Here is a 17,922-nt window from a genome sequence, read left to right as displayed (position 1 = left end):
TCCCCATTTGTGGGGTGAGACTGTTGTGTGGACTGTAATCTAATATCTGAATAGTCCTTGTTGGAAAAGCCAAACATCTGGAAGAACTCTAAGCAGGAGAGGTTTTTTGTTTTCCTTTTTTTCCTTATTTTTTCCTTAGCCAAGTAATTGAATTGAGTTGAAAAGTATCATGAGTTACTTTCTTAAACATAAAAGGCTAAATATTAAACTAAGTTTGAAGACTTCTGACTTACCATGAAGTTTTATTCTCTACATGTTGGAAGCGATACAACACAGTGATCAGAGACTTTCTAGTAACATGGTGGCTTCTACCAGGAAAAGCATTTCCACTGAAAACAATTAAGATTCATATATTTTAATGAAAATACATACATTTTAATGAATAACTGAGCCAACAAGAAAGTCAAGACTCCTCAGAGGCCAAAATGAAATGCAACTTGTAATCCAAAGAAGGAAGCACCCTGGAAAGCCAGCTTTTGCACTGAGGGTTTTGTCCAAATCATGACGAATTCACGTGTTCCATTTTGTTGGCCACTTGAAGTAAAGGAAACAAGAGGGTGGGGGCTGCCCCAGGTGGAGGAACCTGACACAGGAACCCTTCACCTGAAGCTGGGCCATCTGCACCCTGTGTACAAATAAACCATAACATGGAAACTAGGTGCAACAGCTAAACCTACCTGCTTCGACACCAGTATTGAGTGAGTAGGGAAGAAGTTGCAATTATAATTGGGTTTCATGCACATCTGAGTTTCAATTAATGTTACTTGTGTGGTTTGAAAAGTGCAAGGCTAGAAGTTCATTTAGAAGTGATGATACACTGCGTACGCAGAAGAATGTATCTTCAACCCAGCTCCGGAGGAGTTTCTGAAAAGTGCCAGGTAACAAGAGAGCACACAAAAGAGCTGAAAGACTTGCAGAGACGAGGAATGAGGACGGGTGACCTGGAGATAAAGTCGCCAGGGGAATGAGATCTCCAGGCTCTTCAACTATGGGAACTCTCAGATACATAATCTAAAACTAGAGGGTTTTTTTTTTTCTTTTTTATGGGTTCTGGGGCTCAAACCCAGGACCTTGTGCATGCAGGGCAAGCACTCTACCAACTGAGCTATGTCCCCAGCACCCAAAACTAGAGTTTTCATGTGTTTAAAGAAATGAAAGAATGAATTCAAAATGTGAAGAAGAAGCAATAAAACAAAGATGTAAAGAGATACAAAATAGAACTTCTGATAATGAAAATATAATTACAGATATAAAATTCAGTGGGTAAGTGAAAATAGTGGGTTCAAACACGCTGAAAAGAGGATCTGTGGAGTGGAAGATAATCTGAAGAAATTATCCAGCATGCACCACAGAAAGACAAAGAGATACAAAATATGACTCCCTGAACCTTCACTATAAGGGACATGGAAGGCAGGAGGAGTCCTATTATACTTCTAATTGGATTTCCAGAAAGATATCAGTCTTAGTCTGATTTGTTCTTCTATCACAGAATACCCAAGATCAGGTAATTTAGAAGAAACTTATTTCTCCTGATTCTGGAGGCCAGCAAGTCCAAGATAAAGGCACCAGTTCCATCCTCACATGGAGGAAGGCAGAAGGGAAATCGAGGACCAACTTCCTTGATGAAGCTCCTTAAGGGCACCTAATCCCTTTCACAAGGGAGGAGCCCTCGTGGCCTAATTGCCTCTTACAGGCCTACTTCGTAACATGCCATATTGTAACACCTGGATTTGGAGGGGACATTCTAACCATAGCAATAAAAGAGAAAGAAATAAGGCAGGGATTATATTTGAAAAGATAGTGACGGAGACTCTCAAGTCAGGTAAATAAATGCCCAGCCAGATATATCATGGTGAGACTGAGAACATCAGAGGAAAATGACAAAGGCGGTGAGAAGAGAAGCTAAAGTGACTTCAGAGGAGTGGCAGTCTGAGCTGACTCCTCGGTGGTGGCAGGGAGAGCTGTGAGGCTGTGGAAAGGTGTCTCTAACCTGCTGGAATAAAAGGTTTGCCATCCAAAATTCTGTACTATATTTGTAAGAATAAAATAAGTTTTTCCTGGGGGATCCCTGGGACCCTCTCCTTTTCTTACCACAGTGTATGCTCATCTCCTGAGATCAGAGTGCAGACAGTTCCTGACTTAGGATGGTTCGACTTATAACTTTTCAACTTTATGATGGTATGAAAACCATACACGTTCAGTGGAAGTCACATTTCACATTTGGAATCCTGGTTTTTCCCTGGGCCAGACATATGCAGTACTATGCTCTCTTATGATGCTGGGCACGGGGAGCCTCGGCTGCAGTCAGTCCATGATCACAGGGTGAAGTTCATACTCTGCCAGAGTGGGTTTCAGGTAAGTCAGGCACATTGTATTAAATGATTTTTTATTTTTTGACTCAGGCTATTTCAGCCTACAGTGGGTTTTAATGGGACATAACTGCATTGTAAGTGAAGAAGCATGGGTGCTTGGGAAAGATAGAAGCATCTGATACCTTTGCCTACTGTGTTCAAACCAGATCGTTTCCACCAGATCTTGTATAATTTCTTCATACCAAGTGTATCAATATAAGGAGCAGCCTCTTCAGTCACTGAATCATGAAGTCACTAGACAGGGGCTGAATTCCGGGACACTCCACAGACTTGCAGCTCAGATTCCCTGCCTCGGTGGTGTGGGACTTACTCTGGTCACAGCACTTCCCTCTGGATGGCTGCGGAGGTCACATTTTATACTGGCCAAGACTTGATGTGGTTGGCAGCAAACAATGAACAGCACCCACAAGTGGTAAGCCATCTCTTCTGCTCTGGCCACCTCAGCCTTTCTAGAACTGGCCGAGTGTGACAGTCACCATACTGAGGAAACCCCTGAGTAGGTGGCGGTGGACTGAGTTAGAAGCAACATGAAGATTAGGGCATTTTGCTTCTAAAAATGTTTTTGACCTGGAGTGATATTTTTTAAAAAACTTATGCCCCTGAGTGTGTGAGAGCAAATGTGGGACTGTTATTGTGTCCCATACACAGGAGCCTGTGCTGCCGGTGACAACGGCAGAATCATCATCCCTGCTTCAGAAACACCCAAGACATCATCTACTGAAAGAGCAAATTCATCCTTTGAGGTGTCCTTTGAGATCCACTTCTGATGGACACGTAGAACATTTTTCCACATGGGATGAAGAGGGTGACCTCCACGTACTGAATTACCCATGGGGCACTTGGCACGCGAATGCCACGAAGAATGACTAAAGTCTTCCATGTGTGACACAGTCAGTACAGATCTTAAACGTCTTAGGAGGCTTTCTAAGTGCTGTGTGAGAAGATCCACCACAGTGTCCCACAGAACTTGCTAAAGAATCTGATAATTGTCCTGAAACTGAACTCACCCACACAGACCACGCAGGGCAGCCATTCTCTGCTAGGCCAGCCACGGAGACACCCGACGTCGAAGGAGGCAGCAGCGGCAGAGGTTGAAAAGAGCATGCGTGAGCGGAGTCTGGGCAGGTGGCCTGGGGCAGAGAAGAAGCCCTTTTATCAAGAGAGGAGGGTTTGCAGAGGAAAAGGCTGTTTGCTACAAAGAAGCAGCTGGAGAAACTACCAGAAAGGGCATCCAGTAGAATAATGGGAGCCGGCTGGGTAGCATCTTGGATTTGGTGCTGCTAAGGGTCGACTCAATATGGATGGCTTGTTTTGAATTTATGGAGATTAGAGACTTGATAAAAGTCAGCAAGAAATATTTAAAAAAATAAAGATTGAGGGTTAAATGCATTTTAAGACAAAAACTGAGAAAGTTACTCTCCTGCAGATCTTAACTAAGAGAGGTGGTGAGGTGAAAGGAAAATGATCCCAGATGGAAGGTCTGAGATTTTAGGAGTAAAGAGCAAAGAATGTGGTTTCCTAGGGGTGAATATAAATGATTATTGGCTGTATACACTGGCATGAACTTTTGGTGTGTGTTAAAATGTCCAGAATGAAGATACCTGACAACGGTAAGCTCAGAGTAGACAAACTGAGTTAAGGTCTTCTAAATTCCATTTGTTAGCTGACAGGAAGATTGGAATATTGATTACATATCGAAATGTTACATATGCACATTGTGATTTTTAGGATGATTTCCAAAGAGTAGAAACAAAATGTATATAACTCCCCAATAGTTGGAGGGAAAAAAATGAAATGATTAAGAAAAATCAATCTGAAAAAAAAGGCAAGAAAAGAAAGAACAACCTAGAACAGGTAAATAAAGCACACAAAGAGAATTCACAGACCCACACCATATGCACATTATATAATCGCATTAAATGTAAAAGGATTAAATAATTCAAAAAGACAGAGACTATTAAACTGTTTAAAATTTCAACTACTGGCTTTTTCAAAAGTAAAGATACGTTAATAAAAGGATAAAAAGGAAAGAAACAAAGAGGGAAAAGTGACACTACAAGGGGAGAACAAAAGAAAGGGGTAATTAATTTCAGGAAAATAGGTTTGAATATTTAAACACTTAATTATAATAAATGCTCTGCTTAAAAGACAAAGATCATCTGATGAAGAAACAAACAGAAAAATTCAGTAAGAGAAAACCCTACACATTAGCATACAGAAGGTCAAAACTGAAAGCATTAAAAAAGAGGCATCCTTCAGTACCAACCCACAGAAAACCAGTGTCAGTAAGTCACATGGGCCCGGACGGCTGGCCGGGTTCTCCTGAAGCGCAGCCTGGGACAGTCGCTGGGGCAGGCACAGGCAGGGAACAGCCGTGACAGAGAGCAGCCACGCACGGCAGCAGGAGAGCAGTTGGCCTGCATGGAGCCTGGCCCAGCCTTGGCCAGGGACTGGGCTGCGGCCTGCTGGGTTCTGTGTCCTAGTGTCTGTCCACTTCCTCAGCTGGATGGTGGGTGCACTGCGTTTGTTTACTCTTTAGCTCTTAAACGTGTTACGATGTTTCCTGTCTATTGATTCATCATTAAAACAAGATTAAAGCATTCCATTCCCTCTGACAGTGTCACCAGACTTGGATCACTGACCAGTCCTGTCTGTAACTTGGGCACAGAGCTGAACCTCCAGCTTGGCTTTCCTCCTCTGGAAATGAAGTTAATTTCTGCTTAAAATGCTCTAGTGGCTTCCCTTTGTCCTCGGCTTGAAGTCCAGATTCCTTACTAGACCCTTTCTGGCAGCGTCTGCCTCTGAATCAGCCTCCACCTCTCTGCCCTGCCCATCAGCTCTGGCCTCCTTGGCCTCACTGCTGGGCTGGCCTGCCTGGTGCCTGCCCCGGGGCTCCGTGCTGGCTGTGTCTCCCTTTGCTTTGCCTGGGCAGCAGCATCGCCACTCAGCTTGTAGAGACCTGCCCACTCATCCAAGGGCCGTGCCATCTTCCCCACCTCCAGTTTGTCCCTCCACCTTTATTTTCTTGGTGACACCTGCTGTTAGTTCAGCTGTTTATTTGTTACTGGTTATTTCCCCTCGGTGGCTGTCACCAGAAGGGAGGGTGTCCTGCTCATCAGCTCTGCCTGGACCCAGTGTGTGGGAGGCACAGGGCAAACCCTGTGAGGGGCAGGAGCCTGAGTGCTCCCTCCACTCTGTCCCCAGCCTCTGTCTGTCCAGAGAGGGCTCTGAGTGGCGGGGGCTACCTGGAAAACACACAGGTGCAGGTTAACAGGAGCTGGAGGGCTGTGTGGCACACGTCGCCCTAAAGCCCTTCACGGAGTGGCCACGGTGCGCAGAATGGGCAGGAGCCCCGTGTGGCCAGGACCAAGTGCTGCAGCAGAGGGGCAAGAGGGGGTCTGCACAGGGTGCTTCTGGTGCCCACATGTCACCTGTGTCTTGGTCTGTAAAGTCAGGGTGCTAAAGGTCCCCGACCCAGAGAGCCGTCGTCAGGGTAAAATGAGATGTGGCTTGGCACACGTAAGTGTCCATTAGGCGTCAGCTGTGATGGCTTTGTCCCCACCCCTGAGCAGCAGGCCCGGCTTCCCTTTACAGATGAGGCCACTGAGGCACAGGGAAGCTGACGTTGCCGAGTTCACACCCCTGCAGGTGGCAACACGCAAGAAATACCTAGCGCTTTAAAACAGCGTCTTGATCTCTGCAGGCCCTGTGTAAGCATTTGCTTGGTCAAAACATATTTAACAAAGATTTTTTTGTTTTGTCTTTATCTTGAAGGGGAGGTGTGAGTGAAGCAAATGGCTACCGGACACTAAAAGATCTTGAAGTCCAAGTCGGAGAAAAGGTAACAGGGATCTTTTAGAAGGCGTCCCCTAGCCTAGTCGGCAGCAGCTGTTAGCCGCGGTGGGTGGTGGGTGAGCCGCAGCCTGTCTGTCATCCGGGTTCACACATCAAAGCCGCCTGACTGACTAGATCTTAGAAGAGCGACGTGAAAGCTTGCGTTCTGCGACTTTGCTTGCCTCGGATGGCATCTCCTCCATGAGTGACACCAGCAGAAGTCCTGGAATATTAATTACTTTTGTATTAACTTTGGATTTTTATGAGTAGGGCTGCCTTTTCTGTTTTTGTGTAAAACTGAGCAGGTTTTTCTTTAGATAGAGAAAACGACTGCTTTTTGGCAGTAGATGCCAATCAAGAGTGGCAGGGTAAAAATAACCAAACTCCAAGTGCTATGTATTGAAGCATCGAGTGATTTAGCCACGAGAGCTGTGGCGTGTTGGGGGACAGCATGTGGCTTCCCTCCTATTTGCTGATTGTGGTTGGGTTTCGCTGAGCCCAGAGAGAGAGGGGAGGAGATGGTAATGTCAGCAGGGCTTGGAATCGGACGCCTTTTTAAAATGCATTTGAGCTGTCAGTTAGACGAGCAGTTTGAGAATCGTGGTTTAATTTACTTGATGCAATATGTTGGTTTGAAATGTGACAAATTTTCTTTCTTTTTTGAACTCTTCCGAGACTTTCATACATTTCAAAATCAAAAATAACCAGAGATCCACAAAATGTTTGCTTCAAGCTCCCTGGCTGGGACAGTACCACCAGACAATTCATCTGAATGTGATAATTTCATAGCATTATGTGTTCCTAAAAACCTGCTTCATTATGGTCGGCATACAGTTGGTCGTCGGAACCCTGGCAGAACCATGCTCTTCTCTGAGGCCCGTTGATCATTCTGTAAGAAACGCGTAACAGGGTTGGTATTTTTGGTATATGTCTTTTCTTTGTCTCTGAGTAAACTGTGTTAATCATGAAATACTCCTGGACGGTCACCAGAGCAGCACAGATATTGTTGTGGGTCAGTGACGGGGGTGGCACGGGGTGGAGCAAGTGGACAGGGCCAGGAGTGTCAGTCACTGGGCTGTGCTGACCATCTTGTCCTCCAGACCTTTCTTTAATCCCCTTTCTATTCCCGCTTCTCCCCGTAGAAGTTCTTCCCGAGAGGAAGAGTGAATCTAAACCAATGAGGGTCCAAGCCCACTTCCTGTGCAGTGAGGGGCTGCGGGGAGGACTAGAGAGAGAGCACACAGCCCGGGGCACAGCCGTCCTCTGTCCTGTTTTCTAATGGGCATCGACGACAGCCCTGGCTCTGCCCACGGCTGCTCTGGGCAGGCGGGTGGGACCAGCCCGACTGAGCTCAGGACACAGGTAGACCTGGTCCATCTTGGGCTCTGCCATCTTCTGGCCAGGCGGTCTTAGACAAGCCCTTGTCTTGGATTTCCTGAGTGTCAGTGCCCACCCTGGAGGGCTGTTGTGGTGTAACACACCCAGTAATGAGCACCCGGACCCTGGGGAAGTGCCGCCCGCCATTGTCCTGCTTGGAGTCCAGCTTCCTGGGAAGTAGGGGCAGAACCGCCCAGTGCCCATAGCAGCCACACGGGCACCTGGGTGTCTGCCTGCGTCCAGGTCACACACCGAACCTGCTGGAGCCAGGAAGACCCAGGAGGACGGTGGCACTGTCCACTTCTCTGCCGTCAGGGCTGGCTGCTGGTCACTTTGGGGGTAAAAGGACGTTTGTTACTTCAGCTGTCCATCCACGGGGCTCTCTGCATCTGGGGTGCCAGACCTGCGGATGCTCGTGGGGACTAACCTTGGGCCACCAAGTCGCCTGAGGTAGGACCCCAAGTTGACAGCCCCTCCTCGTGCTTCCTGAGTGCTCTTGTGTGGAGAGCGAGGTCTGGCGGCTGGCTTCTCGCCCCCTCCTCCCGGTGCTTGCCTCCTGTGTGTGTTCACACCAAGGCCCTGGCCCAGGTGACCCTTGGCTTCCTGCACCTCACCCCCTCCCCCAGGGTGCATGGCCTCCACGCCTCGTCTCCACCGTCGGCGCCTGTGCTGTGTGGCTTCGGGGCCAGTCTGCTCCCACGGGGGCTCCGGAGTCTCCCCGGGCTCTACCTGGTCCCGGCTCTGGTGTTTGCACCTAGGTTCCCCTCAGCTGGCTGTCACCCTGAGTCCTGCCCGAGCCTCACTGGCCCTCACTCTGGCCCTTGCTTTTCATTTTGGTCACACACTTGACCCCGGGCTGCCCTTCGGCTCCCCACCAGGCATCTCCTGGACTGGTTCCTGAGCTCTGCTCCACCAGGCTCTTGCACCCAGGGTGCTGGGGATAGAGGGAGCTGGTGAGAACCAGGCACCTGGCAGCTTTCTGACTCACTTTGCAGTCCTGAGTTTCCTCATCTCCCTGGTGGGATTGACGATAAAACCTGCCAATCAGGTTACTATAAGGATGAATGAGAAGAATACAGGTGAAGTCCCTGGCATACAGTAGGTGCTCCATAAATGTTAGTTCCCTTCACTGTGATTAGTGTAGCTGGTTTTCTTTGCCAGACCATCCTGTGCTGGCTGTACCTGCCACCCGGGCCCCCTGCTGTGGCCACTCAGGTGTGTAGTCCTTCCTCACGAGAACAGAAGGCTTCCGCTGCATTGCCTCTGACAATACGAACCTCATCTTACCCGAGAAGGGATCAGGAGGGAGTGCGGGTCCAGGGTGACTAACCTGTCCCTCCTCCAGTCACCCAGGGGCTGCCACCTTTCCAAGTGAGTCATGCAGATACTTCAACGTCTGTTTTTTCCCAATGTGCTGCTTCTCCCAGTGTGACTCCTTAAAACAAGGGAAGCTTCTCCCGTCTCCCAGCCTGCGTGTTCCCATGCCTCGTGGATCGCTGGCAACAGAACTGGTCTCTGCTCCACCAGAGCAGACAGAGGGAGCTCGTGAGAATCAGGCACCCTGTATGGCGCTGGGTCCCTTTGTGGGAAGCACAAGGCCACCAAGGAGGGTGGATGTCTGAACAAATGGAAAACGGAAGGCTTTTTGGAAAGGAGAGGGTGAGGGCAAAAGGTCAGGACAGCGTCCAGCAGCATCTGCGTCAGCCAGCCGGGCCCTCTAGGCCGCTGCGCCTTCACCGTGGAATGGATCCTACCAGCTCTAGCAACAATGGCAGCATGGGCTGAGCCCTGGCTCTTCTAAGTGCTTTGCTGCATGAAGTCCCCGAATTCCCCAAGGAAGCCCACGAAGCCAGCACCCCAGTGGCCCGCGTTGGCCCGCCCAGGCCCACAGCTGGCAGGGGCGGGAGCTGCGTCCGGCCTGGCAGCCTGGCTCCAGCGTCCTTGCCTGAACCGCTGGGCCACTCGAGAGCCTGTCCAGGGAAGGCGTCGAGGCCGACTCTGCCCCAGCACGTGTGTCAGCTTGTCGTGCCCACGGGCAGACCCTCCTCACCTCAGAGAGCAGACTGTCCCTGCCGTCACCCGAGTGAGAGGAGCTGCTTGTTCCAACCACAGGGTCATCTTTGTGGTCATTTCTGGGGAGCCTCTGCTGCAGGGGGTGCCAGGGCACGTTGGCATCTCTTGCAGGCCTCCTGCCCTGTGTGGCTCCCCCTCTTCATCTCCTGTGTACCTGTCTGCCCTGAGGAGCCCCAGCTCCATCCTGGGGTGGTGGCCAGTGTGGCACCTTGGACTTCACTGTTCACATCCCCGAGGTGAGGAATCTGCCAGGGAACAAAGGGACGACGGAAGCCAGGCTCCAGCGCGTTCCCAGGGTGACTGTTCTGTCACCGACGCTCCCACACCTGGGAAGGCGGAAGTGAAGGAAGGGAGCCCCACCCTCCTGGGTGCTGATGGCAGGCCGTGTGCAGGGACTGCGGGGAAAGGGAGCCCGGTGACCAATGAGGACGCTCTCCGTTGTAAATGTCACGGCCCGTCCCTTCCCCCTGCTGCACACGGAGCACTATTCTCAGTTGAGGGCTGGACTTCAGGAATGTACAGTTGAGTTAAAGAAGCGTAAGAACAAGCAGAGCCCAGGCTGTGAGCTCTCCCACAGTCACCCTCCAGGTCTGGGGACTCAAAAGGAAAGAAGCTGGAAGGCTCGGGTGTCGGGTGGGGGAACACGTGGTCCACCCAGCCAGCTGTGGCTAGCACCTTTCGGACGCCGAACCTGTCAGACACCGAGCCGTCCACTCAGGTTTCCTGGGATTGCTGTGGTGCCTTGGAGTCTAATAGATGCAGCCTTAGCCATGTCAGAAGCAGAGAGTAAAACATTACAGGTGCTAAGTCGCTTGCTTGCTCTGTAATGGCCTCATGGAAAAGGGACAGAAGTGATGGGTTCATTGTCTGAGACCGGGGGACGTCCTTTAAAAGAAGAAATCTAAAAAATTACTGAGAGGAAACAGAGAAACAGTTGTTAGAATAACCACCATTTCTTAAACATACCTAACGTGGCAACGCCACATCTGAGTTCAGGAATATTGGAAGGCGGCCTTTGCCTGATAAAAAGGTCAGGCCAGACCCAGCCACCTCCAGGCTTTTGGTTGACTGGAGTTTCCTCAGCTCTGCACCAGCGCACGGGTATGACTTACCTGTTGCAGCAGGTATTTGGACACATCTCCTCTCTCAGCTGAAGGAAATGTTAGCATATCACAGAGCTGTTGGGACAGATTGGATCTGAGGCACTTCTTCCTCCCCGCACAAAAGCCTGTCAATCACACCCAGGATGGTGATTAATAATGTCACAGCTTTTCTTAGTGTGTCTCTGTGCAGCTAAATGAAGAGTAGTGCTTACATTTTGATCTAGAGAATCTCACACCACAAAACAATCAGTTGCCATTGCACACACAAAAAATTATGTTGAAAATAGTTCTATCCTAGGACATATTTTTGGTTGCTCTGTTATTAATTTGCTTACTAAAGCCTTCATGAGGAAACCACAGCAAAGATCCTGCTACAGAGTTTGTAGTTATTTCAGACTAAGTTTATCTGCACATGGCACATTAACAGCACAGACACAGTCTGTGGGATCAGTGTCCAAAACAGTGGTGTCAGGGTACAGCCTAGAGCTCCCCTGGCCCTGGCAGGCCCGCACATGTGTCTGAGTGACCCCAGCAAGTGGGTGTCCCAGGAGACTGCTTCTTCTCTGTGAAATTGGGAAGGGGCATCGCAGTACCATTGGGACCTGCGTGAGAATAAAGATAAAGTGAACTCATCGTAGTGCCAGGCGTGGAAGTTATCTGAGGGACTAGGAGGAGTTTGCACTTGGAGACAGGGTGTGAGTCCTCATGGTGGAGAGTTAAATGACAGTGTTCAGCATAAAGTTCCAGAGGGCATGGTGAGAGGCTGATGCGATGAAGCCCCCGTGGGCCAGTGCCCCAGGGCACAGGTAACTGCTGCTCCTCTCCTGCCCAGCCCAGGCCTCCTCCTCCCTGGCCACCTCCCACTCACCACTTACTCAAGCAAAGCCCAGAGGCTAACCAGCCCCTCCATGTCCACTCTGCCATGTCCAGCTGCAAGTCCTGTCTCTGCATCCTGAGCAGGACCCAGAACCTGGCCATTTCTCTCCATCCCACTGCCACTGTGACAGCCTAAGCCACTGTCCTCTCTGGAGGTGCTTTCTCAGTCCCCGCTCACTGGGTTTCCTGTCCCCTCTCGTGCCCCTTCCATCTGGTTTGCACTCACAGGACGGCTGTCCTCAGGCCCCTCAGTGACCACGCCTATGGCTTTAGCTGCACTTGGAGAAAGCTGCCGGCGAGCCTCCGGCGGGTGGCACCGTGCCTGGGAGAGGTCTCAGACAGAAGACTTGGACTTCCCGGCCACCATTGCATACATTGCTTGACACTTTGAACATGGAGGTTTGTTTGTTTACTTGTTTACGCGTGGGACGTGCCTCCTGGTCGCGGGTGCCTTCTCTGTCTTGCTCACTGTGTGACTGTTGTACCTTGAACGGCTCCAGCACCTAATACACAGTCACTTTTCAGATGAATAGTTTTGTAGACAGTTCCCGTCGCTTGGAACAGGCAGGGACAGCTTGAGGAGAAGCGTGGGTGGGAGCCTTCGCTTGGGCTGTGGGTGGGTTTCCACAGTGGAACTTCCATGGTGTTTAGGGGAAGAGGTGCGGGGTAGTTCGCAGGGTTACAGTGTGGCATCAGAGAGGCACATGGAGGTGGGCAGTGGCGGGGCATGGGCAGGAGACAAGCCCCGCGCCTATTCTGAGGAGACTTACTGTTTTTCAAGGAAGATTAGGACAGACCACATGTGAAAGGCAGTCTGCAGGAGAAGGTGTTTGGAGGCTTCATTCCATCCCGGGGCCTGGGGCAGGGAGGAGGAGGCCTTGAAGGTCTGAGACCCCTGACCTGAGCAAGGAGGTATGTGGGGGTGCCGTGAGTGGCACAATGAGGTATCGCCTGCTTCAGGCCCCAGGCCACTCCCCTCCTACTCTCATCATCAGCCTGCCTTATTTAGCTGAGCACCACTAGCGTAGGGGACACAGGTGGCTGATCCCTGTCTCCAGCAACCTGAAGTCAGTGTGCGAGCACAGGCGTGCGCAATAAGTTACAGTGGGTTCACATCTTGCTCATTTATGGCGCCTCACCGTGGTCAGCGTGTAGCTCCAGCACAGGTGGGTTGAGTGATGTGGAGAGTAAATTCAGTGTGCAAGAGGAAGGCAGTGCCCCTGGCCACTGGGGGTGCTGCGGGGGACGGTGGGTCCAGCCTAGCCTAGGGGGAAGGGGGGGTCCCGCAGTTTGCACTTACAGGGCTACTAGGAGCTCATCAAGTTGTGGAATTAACAAGTGATCAGAAGGCAGGAAGGCAAGGAAACACAGGGCAGGTGTTTTCCAAGAGGAAAAATGTCACCGTGGGAGAAGGGGACGGCGAGGTACTTCTGCTTTGTGTGCCTGAGTGAGAATCTTCCTCCCCAAACCTGTGCCATATTCTGCCTTCCAGGTCCCAGCTATTCAGGTCCCCATACTAGAAAGTGGCTCTCAGTGAATGCGGTGCCATGAGGGCTCAGGGGAAGCCATTGTGGAGAAATGGAATGTTCTGGAAGCCTTTCTGTAATTTGTTTAGTGCTCGTCAATATCCAGAGGAACTTGCCCTGGAGGAAAGCCTCTTTGGGACAGGCTGGAGGAGGTAGATGACAGGCCCTATCCCTCTCTATTTTTATCGTGATTCTGATCTAGTTCTCGTGTTGGGTGGCCTGTGACCTACTTGGATCCTGGTAAAGTGCCATAGTAACATGTGGCACTCCCACTGTCTTAGAGACTTTCCACTTCCCTGGGGAAGTCCTTTTGGATTTGCTGGCTTTCTCAAAGCAGGACCTTCTCCCATGATGTTCAAACAAAGAGCGGGGTGCCAGGCAGGGTGGCAGCCCTTGACCTTCTCGACGAGTTCCTCCTGGTGAGGGGCTCTTCCAGAGTGAGCCGGGTCTGGGTCTTGGGGCTCCAGTACTCCTCACCTGTGCCTGGGGCACAGCTGGCCTCCGGGGAGTGTGGGTGGGTGAGGAAGAGAGGGGAGGCAGGAGGTTTCTTAAAGATCTGGCCCCCTTTTTGAGCCCCCTGGTAGTAGGCTGGGGCTTCTTTAGGGCTTGTCACAGGTTCCATGGGCAGCTAGCGTCTCTCACCAGCACTCTTTGAAGCTATACGTTGCAAGTCAGCATTTTGAAAATGAAAATCCAGTGCAGGGGGAGGTTGTCGTGCCTCTGGAGTGGACGACAGCAGGCCTCCCTCTGTCTGCTCCACCATCACCACTATGCTTTTTGGGTCCCTTTAGTTTGTTGTTTCCGGCTCCCTTCTCCCTCCCCATGGAGCTCAGTTGGATGTCTTTTCATGGAAGCTTGTTCAGTTTCTGGTGGAGACAGGGTGTGCATATGTTCAGGAATAAATGCACAGTCCTTGGCCTGTTGGGGAGAGCACCAGAGCAGGGAGGGCGCTCGCCAGGAAGCAGAAGCCTTTGTTAAAGGTGAGCAGTGCCCGGCCACCACGCTTCCCCCATGTCCCCGAATTGAAAGTCTGTGTTTATGAGGTTCTGAATGTGGTCTAATTTTTTCCTATCTGGTTTGGCTCATCTCGACCAGCTGGTAAATAGGAAATGTTCACGGTAGGAAGCCAATACTCTGCAGAGTGTAAACAGATGGAATCGATATAAAGTGACAAGTTAGACTGTGCTATTGAGAATACCGAGCCAACACGAAGAACATAGCAGTCAAGCTACTTATTTCGTTCCAGTTCATTTAGTCCTGAATAGTGCTCCATATCTGCACAGCTGTGTTGTTCTTTTCCCCCTTCTTTCTTCTGGGTTGATAATGACAATTTCAAAGAAAAACTTTAATTAAAGATTTTATACAAAATAGCCAAAAGTAGAATAATAAGGAAAATGAGCATTGATGTGTTTATTGTAAGAGAAATCCTTTTTCATGGTTTCATTTAAGATTTTTACTTCTTAAATTTAAAATGGATTTTGTGGTGGTGACAGAAAGGTGCCAGACCGACAGCAGGGCCCGCCCCACTCTTCCGCTCTCCTCGGGGCCGATGTCGGCTTGAGGCCCTCCCGGGGCACCGTCTGCAGGCCGGAGCGGGGGGCGCTCTGCCAGAAACCGGGCAGGGAAAAGGGGGCCCAGGAGAGGCAGTGGACAGGCAGCGGCTAGGTGGGCGCCGGGAGGAGACGACACGGTGGGAGTGAGTTTGCCGCTTGCGCTGCGGCTTGGAGAAGCCTCCCACCTCGGCTGGGAACTCTTCTGCGCCTCTTCCTCTAAGTCTGGGTGGTCCCATTTCTTTGGGCTCACAGCGATCCTTCCTGTAGCTCCAAGTGCTATGAAAAGATTTTAAACAAAGAACCACGGAGGGAGGATAACGCGCACCATGGGCGGTTTATTGAGCCACCTGAGCCCAGTGGGGACCCGTGATCTTCTTCCCCTTGCTGCTCACCTCACATGACCTCAAGGAGGGCTCAGGCAGGTCTCAGGCTTCCTGTCACGTGCAGGTGGAGGCCAGCCCAGGACAGGCCAGCTTGAGCCTGGATCCCAGCAAGCTCCACTTCCTAGGCTCCGGAGCGCGCTGCGCCGGCGTGTGGCTAGGCCTCCTCTCCTGGTCCTGCCTCCTTCTCCAAGATCTGTGGCCTATGGGGAGGTGGGCAGAGAGCGTGCCTCTCCCTTCCTCAGCTGGGGGGTGGGCAGCAGGTGAAGTCCACTGTCTCCCAGCACACAGGGAGCTTATGAGGACAGTGCCTGTGGCCTCTGAACTCTGGTTTCCTGATGAGAAGGGTGGGCTCCGACTTAGCCCTATCTGGGCCTCCTCACTCCCACACCAGCTGGCCTCCTTCACATCCTTGTGCTGCCAGGTCCCCTCACCTATGAGCAGCCCTTTGGGGACAGGAAAACCCACGTTTTCTACCTCTCTTGGTGTCTTTGCAACACATGGAAAATTCACGTCTTGTCCTTGCTGGCAGAACTGCTTTAATCGGCCCCATTCGCTCTGCTGTCAGATTCTCGGTTCCTCCACCAGCAAGGCCCAGAGCAGATCACTGAGTCCCCTGGGAAATGAGATGCCTAACTGACCTTCCTGCAGGTACCTATCCTGCTATACAAGGACTTTCTTGGCTTACCTCCACTTCTTCCCTGTGAATGCTGCAATCACAGCATCCATCATCCATTCGTCCATCCCTGTCCATCTATCTATCCATCCATCCCGTCATCCCTCTGTGTATCCAATCCACCCACCACCCATCTGCCTACCTACATATCCATCCCTCCAATATCCATCAGTCAGTTTGTTATGGAAGTGTACCTGATTGGGTCCCCTCCTTATATCCATGAGTACTTTATTGGGGGACTCTTTGTTCTCTTACTGTCTGGACCTGCCCCTGACTTTCTCATTTGTCATCTTGCCCCAACTGCCTATGCAGTTCTAAGTCTCCCTCAAGTTCACCCCTCTGCCCACCCATCCATCTACACATCATCATCCATCCGTCATCCACCATCCATCCGTCCTTCCATCCTTCATCCATCTGTCCATCCAGTCACCCACCATCATCCATCCATCCATCCTCTATCAGTCCATACTTCCACTCACTGCCCATCTGTCCATCATCCATTCATCATCCATCACCTGTTCAATCATCCATCAATTGTGTATCCATCTGTCCATGCAACCATCCATCCTTCTACTCAGAAGTTACTCCTCGATCCAGGCCCTATTCTTGGCCCTGACTCCTGCCTGATGCAAGACCTTCTTCCCTGTCTGGCTTCTGTTCCCTCAGCTGGGCAGAGGGGCAGTGGGGAGGAGGAGGGGCTGGGTCCAGTGCTGCCGGTTCAGCCACTTACCGTTCCCTGACAGGGTATGTAGTTGTTTGGAACTGTGCTCAGCTGTTGACCCAGTCAGCGGTCCCCAGGACAGCAGCATTGACCGGACGTGTTCCGTGCTCTTATTCATTCCCACTTCACATGTGAGGAACTGAAGTTTTGAGGAATCGTGTTGCTTTCCCAAGATTCCCTGCATCATAGGGTGGAGCTGGGCTTCCAGAGCCTCTTTTTGAGCTGTGTAGTCCAGGTCTCTGGGGGAGAGCAAGGAGTGGTTGGCACAGGAGTTGCCCGAGGGAGGCTGCAGCCAGGCGTTCTCCTGGGCTTTACAGGGAGGCCGGAGCCTGAGAGGAGGCCTGCACGTCCGTGCCCAGCTGCAGTCTTCAAGGACAGGTGGTCAGCGCTTCCTGTGGTGGCATTTATGATTCTGCCTTCATCTCAATCTTTTTGGAATATTCTAGCTTTTGTTCCTGTGGGTTTTTAAAAAGTGATCATCTGTATTTGAGAAGTCACTTGTTTCACTTCTCGCCTGTGTGAAACTGGCCTTTGCTTGCTTTAAGAGTCAGCTGACGGGGCTTTGGTTCACGAAGTACATTCGGAACTTGAGACCTCTCTCCGCTGTGCCAGGCCTGGGTCTCTTGACCGAAGAACCTGGTGTCTAGGTCTGTGCCTGCTCTGGTCCCTTCTCTAGGTGGCTGGCCTCATCCCTCATTCCCCAGCTGGAGCATCTTCCCAGACCAGAGGGTCAGATCCTGCAGGGCTTCCGGGGGCTGCGGTGAGGGCTCGGTGGGGAGGATGGGGTCAGGTTGTGGCACAGCGGGGGAAGTGGGGCAAGACCGAGTGCAGTGGGAGCCAGGCCAGGGAGCGCCCACCCCAGCCCAGCACTCACAGGGTCCAGAGAGTGGGACTGCAGGGCGGGGCCAGGAGGGAAACACTGCGGCAGCTTCAGGAAGCCAGCTGACCTCCTGGCTCTGCACATTTAATTTAGTCATAACTAGTTATCGTTGAGGGTTCTCTTTAGATCCTCAGTGCTCTTCCTTGTGTTTGTGCACAGAATCTCCCCCGAAATGTCCCCACCCACTCAGACACCTGTGGGAGGGGGGACGACAGGGGCCAGTGAACCTGCTCTAAAGGGCCAGGAGCCAACAGCCTGGCCTCTGTGCTGGGAGGGTCTGTTCAGCCACCCCACTCTGCCCTGGTAGGGGAAAGCGCCCAGGCAATACGTAAATGAGGGGGTGTGGCTGCATGCCAATAAAATCTGTTTACAGATACTGAAATCTAAATCCACATGACTTTCACATGTCATGAAATGCTATTCTTTTGGTTTCTTCCAGCCATTTAAAAGTGTCAAACCCATTCTTAGCTTGCAGGTGTACAAAATCAGGTGTGGGCAGTGGTCTATCGCACCTGGATAAGATGGCCAGGTCTCCACAGGTGCTGATGCCA

At 51.2% G+C, this 17,922-nt stretch overlaps 1 protein-coding gene across 1 annotated transcript in view; it reads left to right on the top strand.

Moving 5' to 3' along the window:
* The window catches only part of Efcab6 (EF-hand calcium binding domain 6), a 192,422-nt gene that overhangs the window by 12,050 nt on the left and 162,450 nt on the right, over positions 1-17,922 (top strand). Inside the window, 1 exon segment of the mRNA XM_046429560.2 lies at positions 6,147-6,213. Within this exon segment, the coding sequence (XP_046285516.1) occupies positions 6,147-6,213 (67 nt within the window).

Source organism: Marmota monax, unplaced genomic scaffold (assembly GCF_021218885.2).
Source record: "Marmota monax isolate L192 unplaced genomic scaffold, Marmota_monax_Labrador192_F-V1.1 WCK01_AAM20220418_F8-fsc00051, whole genome shotgun sequence".
In the NCBI taxonomy this organism is placed as follows: Eukaryota; Metazoa; Chordata; class Mammalia; order Rodentia; family Sciuridae; genus Marmota; species Marmota monax.
This window is presented reverse-complemented; position numbering and strand designations above follow the sequence as displayed.